At 33.7% G+C, this 16,975-nt stretch overlaps 1 protein-coding gene across 2 annotated transcripts; it reads right to left on the bottom strand.

Moving 5' to 3' along the window:
- Positions 1-3,782: 3,782 nt before the first annotated feature.
- On the bottom strand, positions 3,783-8,586 carry LOC144562779 (putative sucrose-phosphatase 1). Of its 2 annotated transcripts, none has more exons than XM_078312054.1 (9): positions 8,464-8,586; positions 8,025-8,116; positions 7,353-7,652; positions 6,789-6,890; positions 6,449-6,643; positions 5,729-6,013; positions 5,036-5,222; positions 4,117-4,163; positions 3,783-4,019 (listed from the first exon to the last, which is right to left on the bottom strand). In XM_078312054.1, the coding sequence occupies exons 2-9, from the start codon at positions 8,082-8,084 to the stop codon at positions 3,927-3,929; spliced, it is 1,269 nt and encodes a 422-aa protein (XP_078168180.1). In that variant the 5' UTR covers positions 8,085-8,116; positions 8,464-8,586; the 3' UTR covers positions 3,783-3,926. The 2 variants fall into 2 exon arrangements, with proteins under 2 accessions (XP_078168180.1, XP_078168181.1); XM_078312055.1 differs by having other exon boundaries at positions 8,025-8,102; positions 8,464-8,583.
- Between the last annotated feature and the right edge of the window lie 8,389 nt (positions 8,587-16,975).

Raw genomic sequence — 16,975 nt, forward strand, 5'->3', positions numbered from 1 at the left:
AACTAAACTAGTACTATTGTTATAGAAATAACGTATTTTCTCTATATTGTTGTTAGCCAGTATTTTTTTTTATTTTTATTTTCAACTTTTTTCAAATATAGTTTATTTTACTTATTTTATTTTACAAGTTTTTTAGATAAAGCCCTCCATATCCGTAAAATCCGACCGCTGCACATAAAACCGGATTTGTATAAATTTATCTTAAATGGTTAGTTTTTTTTTTTTTTTTTTTTTAAGATAGGAATCTTAATTGGTTAGTTAGATTGACAATTTTATTACCTGATTATAATAAATTGAACTCACGATCTCAATTAAAATGAACCGTAATTTCATTAAGCAAAATTATAAGTACTTATATTGTTGAATTTAGTCGAAATCACTATAATCATGTTAAAATTTTCCAGTTATAAACTTGTTGAGTGAGGCTATAGTAGTATACATAGCGCATAATATTGGCCCGCGATATAGATTCAAATTTTGTTTTAAAATGAAAATAAAAATTTCAAACTTCTTTATTATTAACCATTCCGATGCAGCAATAAATTAAGAACTATCCAAATTAGATGAATTCTTAAGTCATATTATCATCAAAAGTATCACTATAGCAGTTTTTTTTTTTTTAATAAAATTTAGAATTGATTTCTAAGGTCTTGGAATTTCTGAAATTATTGATGAATTTTATATATTGGTCCTGTAACGACTCAGAGACGAAAAGAAGGGAAAATTAAAAGGTAAACCAAAACAAAATTTATATAAAATGACAGTTTGAAAACTTCACGAACAAAATTTGTTATATTTTTTTAACTTCAGGGACAAAAAAATAATATGATAAACTATAAGAAAGCAAAAAATATGTAAACAGCTCTAAGCTGGAAGTATCCCAATTTTTCAAGTTGAGTACAAAATCCTATCATCTCCTGACAGAGTAAAATTCAAATATGGAGGTCAGGTTAATGGAACTCTGAACTCGCAAAAAATAAATATTCAAACAACTTTTTTTGAAGAAGTTAATTCTCTTTTCTCAAATTCATTTTTAAATTGTATATATATTCTGATCTCCTAAGCAAATTACACAATTGAACATAAAGCATTAATTAATTCCCATTTGATCCGTTATTTTTCAAACTTGCTATCTAATGTCTAAAACTCACTGTGTCGTTTGTCCTGAGCCTCCAGACAATCATTTTTCAGTTAAAGAATAATGGAAACCTTATTAGCATTATTGTGGAATCAATGATGTTGTATTGAAGATATCTGACAAGCTATGTCAATCACTGATATAGAACTGCTGATTAGGATGTGTGGCTTTGAGGTACGCTTCTCATCACTTGATGTTATTACTATTGTAATTTGTATTGAGGTCTTAAAAAATGAATGCGAGAATGGAGCTTAAGCATGACCAGTGTTTTAAAATGCGGCCGCATGGGCCGCATATGCGTAGCGGTCGGCAGCCGTGCTCAGAATGCTCATGTGGTTTTTTCATGCGGTTTTTCCATGCGGCAGCATATGCGGTCCGAATATGCGGTCATGCGGATTAAAAATGCGGCCATGCGGTCTGAATATGCGGCCATGCGGACTGAAATATGCGGCCATGCAGTCTTCTCATGCGGTTTTGATAATTTGATTGTATTTTAATTAAAATTTATATTAAAAAATCAAAAAAATATTGTTGGTTATGTTATTATGTAAAAATAAATTCAAATATATGAATATGAATATATATATACGTGAATTTTTATTTTAAAATCCGCATATGCGTCCGCATACCGCATATGCGGTATGCAGCGGCCTTCCGCATACATGAACAAAACCACATTTTAAAACACTGAGCATGACAGATAGATAGATACTGGCACTGTACTAGTTATGTTTCCACATCCTTATTACAATGGTTCTAAAACAAATGTCGAAGTTAGATAAGATAATTATATTATTAAGTCAAATATCAGTAATCATGCCTCAGTATTATACTTTTTTTATTAGTAACCAGTACCATTCTTTTTTTTATTAATCAGTAGTATACTTTTTTTATCAGTAACAATACCTCTTTTTTTGCCTCAATTTTAGATTAGTGATGATGTTGAGAATTTGAAATTGAAGGTCAATATTCTGGAATCCAGGTTATATGAGAGTTAGTAATTTACTTGCGTAACCATACCTTGATAATTTACATTTTTATGTAACATGTATTGGTACCAATGACTCCATAAAAACTTTCTTTCAATTAGATGGATGAGCAAAGTAACAGTAGACAGAAATTGTTTTCTATAGTTCATCATATACATATGTTAGCTATTGTATATGTTTGTCTTCATACCTACCAATTAATGATTCAGTGGATGAGGGAGAAAGAGAATTAAGTTCAGCAAGAGTTGAAAGCACAGAGTGAGCGTGTTTAAGATAAATTGTTGTATAGGCTTGCTGATGGTGGGCAATGTCATGAGGACTGATTTCAAGCTCCATTCAAAGCATAATCGTTTTGATACTGATTTGGATTTAAGAGTGTATTGATTGAACTAGTGCACTGGGGGAAATAACTAATTTGAACTTTTTGATGGGTAAATATCTAAATCATGTAATTTTGATAGGTAAATATTTAAATTACTCTAAAAAATTATTTTCAAAGTTATTTAATATTTAGTGGCATTATTTGAATCTTTTTTATGATAAGATTGATTTAGATTTTGAATTACACACAATAAATTAATCATGACAGTAGTACTTTCAGAAATATAATAATTTACAATATCTCATCAAGTAGGAATTAATTAGATAAGGTTGATGGTCTGTACCAAATTGCACTGGTAAAATAGCGGTTTGTACCATTTGTACTGGTTTGCTGGTTATACCATTTTGGGAAAAAATTTACACCTGATAGATGTAGCTAGAGTTTTGTAAGATACTGTTATATTGCTATTTGTATATTTTTAGTTAGATACAACTGATTGTGATATTTTAATTTATCTTTGGAGATTTCCTGACATGCATTTGCTCATAATATATACTAGGAGTATATGTAAGAGCTGTCTCTCGTATCAAATACCTTTTTTGTTTTTTACCCTTATCCCTCTGCTGACAAGGTTTCTTCTCTATTTGCATGTGACAGTTTTTAAGAAATATGGTATGCATGATACTGGTAACAGTGTAACAGTATGGTATGGTATTGTGCTTGATACACAATTTCATTCAATAATCACTATTATTAAGTATAATTGGTACCAGAAAAACATATTATTATGATTGATACAATCGTACAAACATGGTAAACTAATTATCCAGGTCTAGCTCCATAGGCCCGCTAAGAATAAAACATTAATTAAGCTGCTCAAACCATAAAAGCTGAACAGAACTTGCATTAATGAGAACTTGACATAATAACTTGAATTTATGATTTACTTATTTGATTTGTACTAACATATCCACTAGCTGATTGGACTTAATTAATGTGACACACTTCTTTGGAGAACTAAGCATTTCAACATATGGGATTTTTACAGATTACACCATATTTTCTTTATTTCTCCTCCTTTCGATACTTGACATTTTACATTTCGGAAAATGGGCTACCATTTCGCCATATAGGATATTTACAGATTAACCACACCTTGTATGTTATTTTTTTTTATCATGTCCAGTTCAAAGGGTAAATTAGCTGCTGAAAATTACTCGAGAGAAAAGGAAGCATCGTGCTAGGGGTAAAATAGTCACAATTAGATAAAATATAAGTTAAATTATAAAATTACCCTTCTTATATTCCGGGAGCAAGCAACTGCATTAAAAATTTCCCCTCCCCTCCCTCTCACTCTTATACAAATACTGGAGCACAGCCTTAGAAATCGAAGTCATACTTCAAGGACCATGTTTGCAGTTAATTCTCATGATGGTAGGACTCTTTTCTCAAGTAATAATTAAGAAAACTAATGATTTTAAAAAATCCATATTTGTTGATCTCCTGTTCTATATTCTTCAAGCCATGTTTGATGCATGTGCATTATGCAAAAGCCAGAAGGTGTTTCCATCTGAAAGGTTGCAATAAATTGCATGTTATATGTTATGACAAGTAACTAAATGGAGAGAAAACAAGCAAACAAATAGATAGCGCTGAAGGAAGATAACCTTTGAATTGAGCAGAACTGTTGTCACACAGCACCGGCATGATTGACCTTCAAAAAAGTGTCCTTTAGTAAATAATTAAGAGGGTTTTGGTACACTTAACTCCTTTTGTATATAGACAATACATGATATGTCATTGTTCTTTACCAATGATTTAGGCAATAAATATTCATTGAACATAAAAAGGAAGGGAACAAAACCATTTAAACAGAGTCCACCTAGCATGGTTCAGGCTTTATATTCCCCTGTTCAAATTATGCTCAATATTCTACCATACTTGTAAATGAGCAAATAATATTCTCAAATTTGAAACAAGCACCAGACATTTTTGGATTATTTGCAAGCAAGACAAACTGCTTAAGTGGAATGTTGAAGTTGAACAAAATACTAAATTTGCCCCTAGATTTTGCAATTTACTACAGTCATGATCAATGTTCGGAACCAATATCAAAAACCACTTGGTCTGAGTTTTTCATTAGAAGTAAACAATCGTCAACTGCTGAGGAGGATATCTCAATCATGTTAGTATAATGCTTGGGTATTATTTGCAAATAAGCAAAATATCAGTAGCTAGCTGGAACAATGCAGGGTATTGTTTATAGATAAATTAAAATGATAAAATTTTGGGGAGTATTTCCTACTATAAAAATTAAGATGCATTGGGGGGGGTCTATTAGTCACAAGGGCAGATGATACTATAACCATAATTTTTATGTAATAACTTAGGATTTGATGTTGTAAACATTTTTACTAATACAATCTCGGTAGTCTCTACCAAGTTTTAAAAAAATTAATTAATTAAGATGCATTTAGACAAGATTGTAAGGTAACACGAATGGACAAGTCATCCAAGAGGTACTGATAAGGTTACAGTAACAGACTGGCAAGTAAATATAAGAAAAAGAGGAAGTGGAACTGGTACCATTCAACTCCCACTTGTCAAATTTCACAAGCCAGGAATCCAACCCAATTGCAGAAACATGAACCTTGTCCAACCAAACCCTGAATGGTCTACCACTTTTATCTCCATGGCATGACTCCAATGCATCTATGGATTGATGAATGGAGTTTTCTGAACCAGATGGATGAACAATCACTCCAGTTGAGTGCTATCATATAACAAAAGAGAAAGAGCATCAAAATGAGTTATTGCTTACCAAAAAGTACAATAAAAAGGTATATTTGGGGGGGGGGGGGGGGGGGGGGGGGGCTTCTGGGATAAATTAGACCCAACATTTTTATATTTGCAACTACCCCATAGTTTTTTAGGAAATGTGCACAAAACACACCCATCTGTCAGATTCATAAAATAGAAAATGAATATTTTGTTAAATACTGGCAATATGGCCCCATGTTTAACAAAAGCCTGAATTGAACTAAATCAAGCAATAAAGCATGTGGAAATTAAGGAGGAAGTCAAACTAACCTATTTATAACACAATATACTTTTAATAATATTAGTTCAGTCATCTTTTACTTGGGCTTAACCTTGGTTTAACAACCTGGTGTTGTTTGCAAACAACCCAACAAAAACTGGGGTGTCATACCTATGAAAAATAATCGGTGTTAATTAGGAAATCAACAAATACTTGGTACAATGAAGTCTAGGCCTTACGGTGATACTCTTTAAATACTGGATAATAGCTTCAGACTTCTCAGCTTCAGCTCGGCGCCAGCACTCGTATAACAAATAAAAGTTGACCATAAAAGATGGTTTTCTATTATCTTCATTTGAAAACGAAGGTTTAATGTCTCTCGGTGAGGTACTATGACCCAGTTGGAAGTGACTGATCGCTTGAATGATACCAGACGCGCATCTTTCTGTTGCATGTACAATTTTATGGTTGCTTTTGGCATTTTGTTCATACCACTCCAATAACTCCTCTCTAGAGTTACTAACCTAAAAGCATTTAAATATAAGGAACAGTATAGTACTGCAAAAAAAAGAAACATTGATTCAGGACTATTTGGGTCAGATTAATACAGGTCCTTGCTGGGTATTTGTATGGGTTTTGAGTACTGGTTGACTAAAGCTTTTCTCCTTATTTGTTTCATTTATTTTCCTCACCAAGTTTTGTAGGTGTTTAAATGCACAACTGAGGGTAAACTGTGATCGCATTGCATACCAGATGTTCGATCACAGCTTTTTGCCTCTATTGTTTCAATTTTGAAACTTCTGTTCCAATTTGCTTGTTTGGTACTCAATTTCACAATTTAAAGTAGAAATGAATTTAACTTTCGTCCTTGAGTTTGAGAAATTTTGAATTAATTAAGGCCAAATTGTACAACTGAGGTAATAAATTAAGGCTTGAAACAGTAAATCTGAAGCACTAACCATGACACCATAAACACCTTCAACAGTGAACATCTCAGCATCGTTTCCAGAGTCACCACACACAAGTGTGTTCTTTGGTGGTTTTCCAATTGACCCGAACTTTTTTAGTACATATGCAAGTGCCTGTCCTTTTCCAGCCTCTTTTGGCAAAACATCGAGAGCTAATCCAAAGCTATAAATGATTTTTACGTCTAGCTATTTAGGAAAGGAAAACAAATGTTGGATTATGCAAGTGTCTATTTCAATTTCTATTGTCTATAAATGAACTCAATAGTTCAGTTAGTAACAAAACAAATGCACATTCTACAAAAGACAAAAGAAATTTAGGAGTTTATCTTACACCACGTTGTGTCAGGCTAGCATACAGAGGTGTGATCACTTCTTGTGCTTTCTCCTTGGGGATGTTGAAGCTGACCTTATGTGGACCCTGGTCCAAGTCAGACTACACTCACCAAAAATTAGCTTTAAACATCTATAGAAAGAACTCGCAAGCTTTTTAGCATACAAACTAAAGCATGTTATTCTGGAAAAAGCTATGAAATGCTGCTGCTATATAGTTAATGATTCTGTGCCAGAAAGTGTGCTATCAGTATTGGGTCATGTAGGTCTTTAGTGGAGTAACATTAAGTCTAATTACCTCATAGTGTAAGAAGCGAGGCTCAACTGGAAGCTCAATTGTGCCTAGAGGATCAATTGAGGTCAAAGATCATTTCAACCATATGGGGTTAATTTGCACCTTTGGAATTAAATGGATGCCAAAATGAGATAAAATGGGTACTTTTGAGAATCAGTTGAGGTCAAAATGAGTTAACTGAGGCTAAATTGGGTCAATTTGGGGCTCCAAACAATCAACTTTACCTGAGGAACTTACCTCAAAAAAAAAAAAAAAAAAAAAAAACCTTACCTGAGGAACTAATTCAGGGAACTTGGTCGTCTCCTCTAAGACCACATTTCTATCCCAATTTTTACTCAATAGCTGGATCCAGCCTTCATCAGGCACCATCTCGTCCCCATAAGCTATCTCAGTGCCAACAGAGGTGATGGTGATGTCAGGTGTAAGAATAGGTTTCTCCTTCCTCAGGGTCTTGTAACGAGTTGGTGACCTCCCAGTGGAGAAAATCAGTACCGAGTTATGCCGGTAAATTGATTCCCACAAGGCATTAAATCTAAGCAAGGAGAGATTATCTGGATCCTTATGATCAACCTACAAGTGGGAAAATTTTCTGTTATTGATTCAATAGTATGTACATTTTGTTGATAGGTATATCTTTTTATCCAAATTGTTATTCTACCTTCATTTTATTGATAAGGCAGTGTTCATAGATCTCTATTTCAGTACAGTACTAGGCAGGCCTGGTGTTCCTGTACTAGCCAGTAGTAAACTGGTATTGGATGTAGTAAGAGTTATTTTCAGTTGACTTTCATTTGTTCGTGTTTTAGCTAACTTCACAGCTAAATTATGAACCTAACACTCAGGTCAGATACTAGTATTACATCTCTTATACATAGCACAAACCAGTAATGGCACCTTCGTAATCGTAGGTTTAATTATAGTTCAGGTTTGATTTGATCGTACCATAGTGTCATCAAGGTCAGATACGAGCATGAGATCAGCAGAAACATCAAGCTTATCCATAAAAACAGCTATTGAAACCTGAAAATTGAAAACTGAAAAATGTGATTATGTTGAGTACTAAGGCAGTTATACTGTTACAACTATGTGTATCCCGCATTAATCTAATCCATTTTACTGAGACGTGCTTGAAGAATGGCAATGCTCCAGCGGGTCACTAAATTGTGTCTAACAGTGACCCGCTACAGGCATAGTCACACAGATATGTACCCACAGGAAGACAGTACCAGACATAAATTATATTTAGGACTTAGAGCTAGGAAGCGACCGAGCGATAGCGAGAGAAATAGCATGAGGTTACTTCACAGCCACTGCCAAGGTTTCAGGAAAAAAAAAAAGAGGGAGAGAGAGAGAGAGAGAGAGAGAGCATGAGATTGCTTACAACTGAGCGAATGGGAGAGGAATTGCAATCGCTTCTTTCCTATACCGAGCTTCTTATATGCTTGGTTGAAGAAACAGGAATTCTAAACGAGGCTTTCTTTTTCTATACCGACCATTTGCTCATATATTAGAATAATTATTTCAGTTCCCCGCACTTTTCTTCGTAGTTCCACTAATTATATAATGCAGGGATACAGTGCGGATACTGTCAGCTTCCCATGTATTAATGAGGAGGGTTCAAATGCCTCCATTTTTTGTGCCTCCATCGTGCTTCTAATTTTAAAAACTTCAATAATCAAAATTTAAAATTTAAAAGTCAAACCATCTACATCATTTTATTTATGCACGTGTAAAAAATTATGACATTTCAATTATATTTCAATTGTCATCAAAAGTTGTAAAATTGCACTAATGTGGATGATTTCTAGACGTTGATTTTTGAACTTATTGATTCACATAAAAACAAAATTGAAATGTGATTATTTTTTATGAGCACATGGAAAAAATAACATAGAACATATCTAACGGTTTTATTTTGACTTTTTAAGTTTTAAATTTTGAGTTATTAAAATTTTAAAAAATAGAGGCACAAAAAATGAAGGCATTTGAACCTCCTCTATATTAATATACCATATATTAATATACAATGAACGAGGCTTTCTTTTTCTATACCGACCTTTTGAAATTCTTTTGTTTGTTTTGATTAAAAAAATTCAATGTCACTTTCTCTGACAAACGATGCTTTCGATCTCTCTAGGCACAGACTTGTTCTTTTTGACATTGGTTTTACTTTTTTTCATTGATTTTAGTTATATTATTTTAATGTGAAATACCATAATTACTCTTGTGCGCATAAAAAGATAGTATGGTAGATCATAGGGTAATTTATAATTATTCTTCTTTCAAGAATACTATTTAAATAATTTTCTTTTAAAATTACTAATAAAATGTAATGAGAAGTCTAATATTCCTCTTCCTTCTAATTACTTCCTCTCTCATTTCTCCTTTCTTTGAACAGTGCGGAATCTTAACTAGGAGCTGAATGATTAATGAATAAAGCATTATATTATATTAGCTCCTGCCAAGTCCATGACAATTATTTATTAATTTTAATTTATTATTATCTTACTATTGGTGCTGACCAAGCAAAATATATCGTCTAAGTCAACCGGTTGAAAATAAAATATAATGCATGGCTAATATTCTACATAAATGTAAACTTAAAGATTGATGAACAGTCAAATAAAATTAAGAGTTGATAGTATATAAGTAAGGCTTGACATTTTTTGCTTTCTGGTGGCAGAGGCACAACTAAAAGTTTTCTCGGAATGGTTGATAAAAATTCATGAGCAAAATATATACGAAATAAACCATAAGAGTAATTTTTGAACTTTTAGAAAAACTAGAAATGCAAGAACCTCTATAATTTGTTTTTAATTTTAGGTGTCCAATTGAGTAGCTAATTATATGTTTGAATTGGATTCAGTTCATTTGTAATTGTACATATTTCATTTGAAAATATCAAGTAAATCTCGACTTTATTTTTATTTTAGATCGATTAGTTAAAATTCGATATTAATAAAACTGTTCAGACTTTATTAATTGAATTGCGTAGATCATACCCCAATTATTATTTATTTATAATTCTAAAGAAGTATTTTATTTGATGTTTTTGAAAGAATGACATATTATATATATATATATATATATATAGAGTTAGGCTGGGGTACTATGGATAGCATAGTGGTCTCTATGCTACGGCTCAATATTCGAGTTTTCAAAATTCAAACGGTCGATCCGAACCGTTCATCTTATTCTCCATATTAATATCTGCTTGGAGACCAAATTTTATAATTTTCTGAATTTTTTTACTATTTATTAAGCCACTTTGAAAATCGCTAATCCAACGGTTTTACTGTTTTGTGCAGCCACCGTTGGATCAACAATTTTGTAAAATACTTAATAAATAGTAAACAAATTCAGAAAAATGTAAAATTTGGTCTCCAAGCAGATATTAATATGGAGAATAAGATGAACGGTTCGGATCGACCGTTTGGATTTTGAAAACTTGAATATTGAGCCGTAGCATAGAGGCCACTATGCTATCCATAGCACCCCAGCCTAACTCTATATATATATTAACTAGATGTTTTCTTAGAATAGTGATTGAGTAGATCATACCCCAAATCTCAAATTTATTTTAACTAGATGTTTTCTTAGAATAGTGATTGAGCCAAAGCAAATCAAATCAAAGGTATTTTTGAGTTAGAGATAGACACTCTATCGAATCAAGGGTAGGTACATGAAACAATTAGCACTAATCTTAAAAAAATAAAAAATCAAATTCAAGGGTAGATACTTGCCAATCCCTAAGCCTTCATAGATCCGCCGCTACTAGTATCGTGTTTGTGCATTGCAACAAGGACATATTATAAGAGAATAAAAAATATCTCATACAAAATGACATAATTTCATGAAAAATTTAGACTAAATGACAAATAATATTTATTAAATGACATCGGCACGTAAATAACATTCCTTAAACGATATACTAAATAACTTATTACACAACATATTTTTTTTTATCTTTTGACATAATTTTATAAAAATAAAATCTCTACTAAAATGACATATTAAATGACAAATAATATTTCTTAAAAAATATAAAAACAAATATGAACAAATGAAGACATGACCAATCAATTATCAATCAATTAAAAAATTTCTCAAATGACATTAAAAAAATAGAAATAAATCATGTCCAATCAAAAATATAATACAATTTGCATGTGGAGAATACGTGACTAAATAAATTTGGACTTCTACACATAAACAAACATAAAAAAGATGCATATGATCAAAAAAATTGATTAGAGGTCTGATATTCAATCCTTCATCTTTTAATCAAAGTTGTTGGTGGATCAGAACATCTACGTGGTTAATATAAGAATGGAGATAAGTTATAAGATTTTGCTTAACATATACTCTTAAATTAGTGTTGCAAAAACGGTCTAAATGGTCGATTAATCGTCTGTTTAGTCATAGACGATGATCAAATTATCACAAATAGACTCGTCGAAGGGTTGTTTGCGGGTGAAACCGACTAATCGGCTGATTTGTCCTATTAATCGTCCGTTTTCTATTTAAACAATCTGATTAATCATCTATTTTCCGTTCATACAACCAATTAGTCGGTCATTTTTATTATTATCTTCTTTATTTATCTATTATATGTATTATACTTTGCATTGTCTTATTTGAACATTTTTTTTAAATAATAATTTTATGAAACTTTATTAATTAGTAAGAAAACTAAATTACAATAAATTTATTTAATAAGTTTAATTAGTTAAATTAATCATTTTTAATAAATTATGAGTATATGCACATAATTTTAATAAAAATACAAAATTATCAGCAAAATTGCAATTATTTTGTCGCATAATGATTAATCGTTTGATAGTATCATGTCAGTCCGACAAGAACATACTGTTATTTACAAGACTGCTCTTAATAGCACTACATCTTGCATGCAATTATATTTATTTATTTATGCAATATTTTATTTTTGCCCCTGTCTACGTACAGGCTTGAATGTTAATATTTTTTGTTCACTTTGCTTTTTTCAATTATGAAAATTTATAAATATAGTAGGATTTCAATATTAATTATTTTATAGCTGATTGTCTTCTTTTCTAAGCATAAAAAATTCAATTTTTAAAATATTTTATAGTTGTTTTTTTTTTTAAATAAAAAAAGGCTAGCGCCAATTCCATTTGATCGGAATATTTAAAATTACATCAGCAGTTTCTAGCTAGTTCCATATAGAGCTGTCAAGGCCTACCGGCCATGTAAGAACCAAAAAAAAAATATATATATATATATAGAGCTGTCAGCTGCAGCTTTATTTCCACTGACTAATAACCAAAAACTAATCAAAAGAGCATACATCATCCAAAGTTTAATACTCTAAAGGCTCCAAAAATAAACTAAATTTGCTAATACTAATTAAGCCACTAAGTATAAGGTTGAGGCTAACTATATCTAACTGACGAAATGGATAATTAATCTTCATATGAACTATGGCAGCTCAGGAGCTACCCCTACAGTATCTTCAGTAGGTTGATACACTACTATCTCTATGGGCATGAATTGATTCAAATGTATGTCATCTTTAATGATATGGAGCCAGTCATCTACTACATTCTTGATTTTCTTGCTCATATTGTCTGCCCAATAAACACAAAAATTTAATCAGCAAAATCATATTTCTAGTTGTTTTAAAGATATAATTATTAAAACAAACTTCATTTCTATGTTTTCAAATACTCCAACTAACAACACTGAGGGTAATCAAAAAGCCAGTCCTATTAGTAGGGGTGAGAGAATGAGCAAAGTTGATAATATCTTTCCAACTAGTCTAGGTGTGGATTACAAATTGACTTTTCTCTAACCAACACTAAACTTACTATGCCAAGGTACAGTGTAAGATGGTCAATAGTTTCATGTTTAGGACAAAATTGGCATTTTGGATCTCCAAGCCAACCTTTGGCGATAAGATTATTTTTAGTTATTATGTGAAATTAGCCACATGAAAAATCATGATTTTAGGTGGTACTTGTTACGTTACGAAATTTTTACAATTAAATTCAAATGAATTAAAAGCAAGAATCAAGCTAATTGTACTAATAGAATGGAAGTTTAAACCTTAATTAAGGTTCCCCTAAATAAGTAAGTTAAGTGTGAATCGAAACCGCGTCGAAATTTCGAGATTTTGAAATTTTATAGGCTCAGTGCGGATGGGATTGACCCGCAGTGCGGGTGGGTGCATCCGCACTCATGCAATTCTGTGTTGGTCTGAATTTTCTAAGTACTGAGTGCGGATGGATGGACCCGCAGTGCGGGTGGAAGGCATTCGCAGTTGGCTCGGACTTTTTCTGGAATTGTGTCTAAAATTGACTAAGTAGTGAGTGCGGGTGAGGGATCCGCAGTGCGGATGGGTGCAGCCGCACTCATGAATTTCTGTGTTAAACTTCCTGAAATCGGCTAAGTACTGGGTGCGGATGAGGTTGACCCGCAGTGCGGGTGGAGTTCATCCGCACTAGGCTCGGATTTTCTGAAATTTCTGTTGACAACTTTCCAAGTCTCGAGTGCGGGTCAAGCCACCCGCAGTGCGGATGAGTGCATCCGCATTCAGGGAAATTTTAACCCTAAAACTCAAATCCAACCTTCTCTCTCTCTCTCTCTTCACCATTCCCCATTTTCATGAGATTTTCGCCCAAATAGAAGAAAAAGAGTGTGAGAAGTTCCCGTTTCTTCCAGACTTCCGATTGTTGCGAGAAATCGAGTTTGGAACCGAGTAGGCAGCCGAGGATCTCTCCGAACCCTCTTATTTGGTATTTCTTTCTCTCCTTCTTTCTTTCGAAACCTCAAATTTTCTCGATTTCTCAGATTCTCGTTTTAAACTCGAGATTTGTGTTCGAATTGCTCGAGGACTAGTTCCTCTACACTCCTTACTAGTTTGTTTGTCAATCTTTTTCCCGATTTCTTCCGATTTGTGAAATCTGATTTCTAGGGTTTCGTACCAAAATTGAAAGTTGGCATAATCGTGATTTGATTTGTTTAACCCGACCAATTAGACTTGTAATCGGTAGGGTTGCCTCCTGATCGTGAATTTTTAGAACATTTAACGACTGATTTGAGGTTTTGACCAAATTAGGGTTAACCAATCGGTAAATTGAATTGATCCGAGAACCAAAGTAGTAAAACGGTGATTGATTGTTACCAAAGTGAAATGGTATATGGCTAGAGGGTCTAGATGCATTTGTGCACCGTTATATGGGATTTTTAATAAGAAAGAAGGAACCGAAAAGAATTGATTTGGGACTGTACCAACCCTAAGTAAACGTATAGACCACTGAACCCGAATTAAACCAAGTAAACGTATAATATAGGTGTAGGCTCGGTCGAACAAGATGTCGCGAGACAATTCGAGACGCCCGATCCGTAACTAAGCGGTACGCTCATCAATATAAGGTGCGGGATTCTTGGACTTGTTTGATACTTTATTTTCAGGAATTAAACTGTTTATTCGTTTGTCATGTTGAATGATTAATTGTTGCATATTTTGGAATTCATGCTGTAGATTGATTCTTGCATAACTGAGAATGATTTGAATTGTTTGGTTAAGATTACTTGGCATGTTGGTATGGTTAGTATTTGATTAGTTATATTAATTGTTCTTGATGTGAATGAATCCGCCAGGCCGACCTGTTTAGGTGGCTGGATAAGGTAACGGTGACCTATCCGTTGACCTGTGTTTATGAATTTGCCAGGCCGACCTGTTTAGGTGGCTGGATAGGGTGACGCTGCTGACTTATGCGTTTGACCTGTTAGAATTTGCCAGACCGACCTGTTTAGGTGGCTGGATAGGGTGACGCTGCTGACTCATGCGTTTGACCTGTTAGAATTTGCCAGACCGACCTGTTTAGGTGGCTGGATAGGGTGACGCTGCTGACTTATGCGTTTGACCTGTTATGATTTTGCGAGACTGACCTGTATGTGTGGCTTTGATATATATATTTGCTTGAGATTTAGCAAAGTTGACCTGTATAGGTAACTTTGATTCCATGTGATTGCATTTGTCAAGTTGACCTGTATTGGTGACTTGTAACCGGACCTTAGGAAATGGTTAAGCCAAACAGCAATTGCAGATGGGTGTCTGATAAAGGGTCCAGCTTGGTTGGCCATCTGTAGGCGTCTGTAACCCTACAGATGTGGGTTTGATAACGGTTCAACTCGAAAGAACATCTGTGGTTGCTACTAGTCATAATGAAATGAGTTAAGCCAAAATATATGTTGTGTTTTGAAATCCATCTTGGAAATTCCGTAAACTGTGTTTCAGGTTGATTAATTGTTGTCGAGTATTGGCATTCTGTTATTTATGATTATATATATATCTGTTTGCATTGCTATTGTTTGGGTTTCATTGTTGAATATAGAGTTTGATTGCAAGTCCAATAATCTAAACTGTGGCAAATTCGCACTGAGAATTTATTCTCACCCCCACCCTCCCGGTTATTTTACAGGTACTGGTGCGACTGATTCCGGAGAGGCACGCGAGTAGTAGGCCATAGTAGCTTACCATCTTAGGACCCTAGATATTTTGGTGTATAGTTTTAGGGTAGGCCTCATGGTTGGTATCCGGATGAGATACTTATGTTGTATTATTTACTGTCCAGACTGTGTACTCTGATTTTATATTAGAAACTTGTTTTGAATTGCGTGTTGTTTGGTTTGAATTGTTAATTGCCTTGTAAGCATACACGGCGTTGTATGCTTACGGCGGGGGACTGTTACGACCCGTGGCCGCGGGGTGTGACAGTACTGGTAAGTTCCACCAAAGCATTGATCCCTGAGATTGTATTCAGGGCCTATCCTGAAGATTTTGGGGCCCGGGGCACAAGAAAAATTTGGGCCCTTATATACACAATTTTTTATTATAGAAATTATTAAATTCAATAGTATGAAAATATAAAGAGTATCTCGTTTCCAACAAATATAGAAAGACCGGATTTATTGAGTCCAATCCAATGATATAAATATGACTCAATGGTTCCTATTCAATTTTAAAACGATCAAATGTGATAGTCACTTTGAGTCCAATCGTATTAAATTTGGATAAGAATCATGGAGTCATATCCATAATATTAGATTCGACACAATAAATTCAGTTTTACTATATTAATTAGTTAAAACGAAACACTCTTTCAATTTATATACATAAATTCTATAGTTCTTGAAGAGAAGAGAGAAATTTGTCGTCTTATTTTGACCTGATAAGCTTTGCTGCCTTGATCTTTACTCGCATCACATCACCTGACTTGCGTACACAGGAGCACGCTGTCATAGCCTTGTTGAATCTATCCATTCACGAAAACAATATATATAGGTATTATAGTTGATTCTGGTGCTATAGTGAAGATTGTAGAGGAATTGAATTTTGGTAGCATGGAACTATGGAAGCAAGGGAAAATGCTGCGGCCACTCTATTTAGTTTGTCGGCTGTAGACAAGAACAAAGTAGACATTGGTGAGGCGGGCGCAATACCACCACTTTTATTGATTAATCTGCTGTGTCAGTGTAGCCCGCGTGGCAAAAAGAATGCAGCAACTGCCATATTTAATTTATGATTCACGTTCCTGACGCAATCTAGGACAATTCTGACTGTACTAGCTATCAGATAATTAATATGTATTATACTATTTCGGCCCTTATACATAACTAATTATTTTTTTTGGGCCCCCATAAATTTTGGGGCCCAGGGCCATCGCCCTGGATACCCTGGGTCAGGGCCGGGCCTGATTGTATTTCTCCAAAATTGAGAATTTTGTAAATTGACTTAGTGGAGAACTTCCCTTAGACTTCCCATCTTCATTCAATTTTATCATGTGAAATGGTAAAAGAGGTAGAGCTGATGATATGAGGAAGTTATGTCCATTCCTGGTTGTAGT

Source organism: Carex rostrata, chromosome 12 (assembly GCF_964058835.1).
Source record: "Carex rostrata chromosome 12, lpCarRost1.2, whole genome shotgun sequence".
In the NCBI taxonomy this organism is placed as follows: domain Eukaryota; kingdom Viridiplantae; phylum Streptophyta; class Magnoliopsida; order Poales; family Cyperaceae; genus Carex; species Carex rostrata.

Bases quoted from the DNA above. Each gene is read 5' to 3' on its own strand.
- LOC144562779 (XM_078312054.1), bottom strand. From the start codon at position 8,084: ATGGATAAGCTTGATGTTTCTGCTGATCTCATGCTCGTATCTGACCTT. The intron at 5,223-5,728 runs GTAAGGCCTAGA...GTTATATGATAG, and splicing joins AGTATTTAAAGAGTATCACC to CACTCAACTGGAGTGATTGT. The intron at 4,020-4,116 runs GTTATCTTCCTT...GCAACCTTTCAG, and splicing joins CAGTTCTGCTCAATTCAAAG to ATGGAAACACCTTCTGGCTT.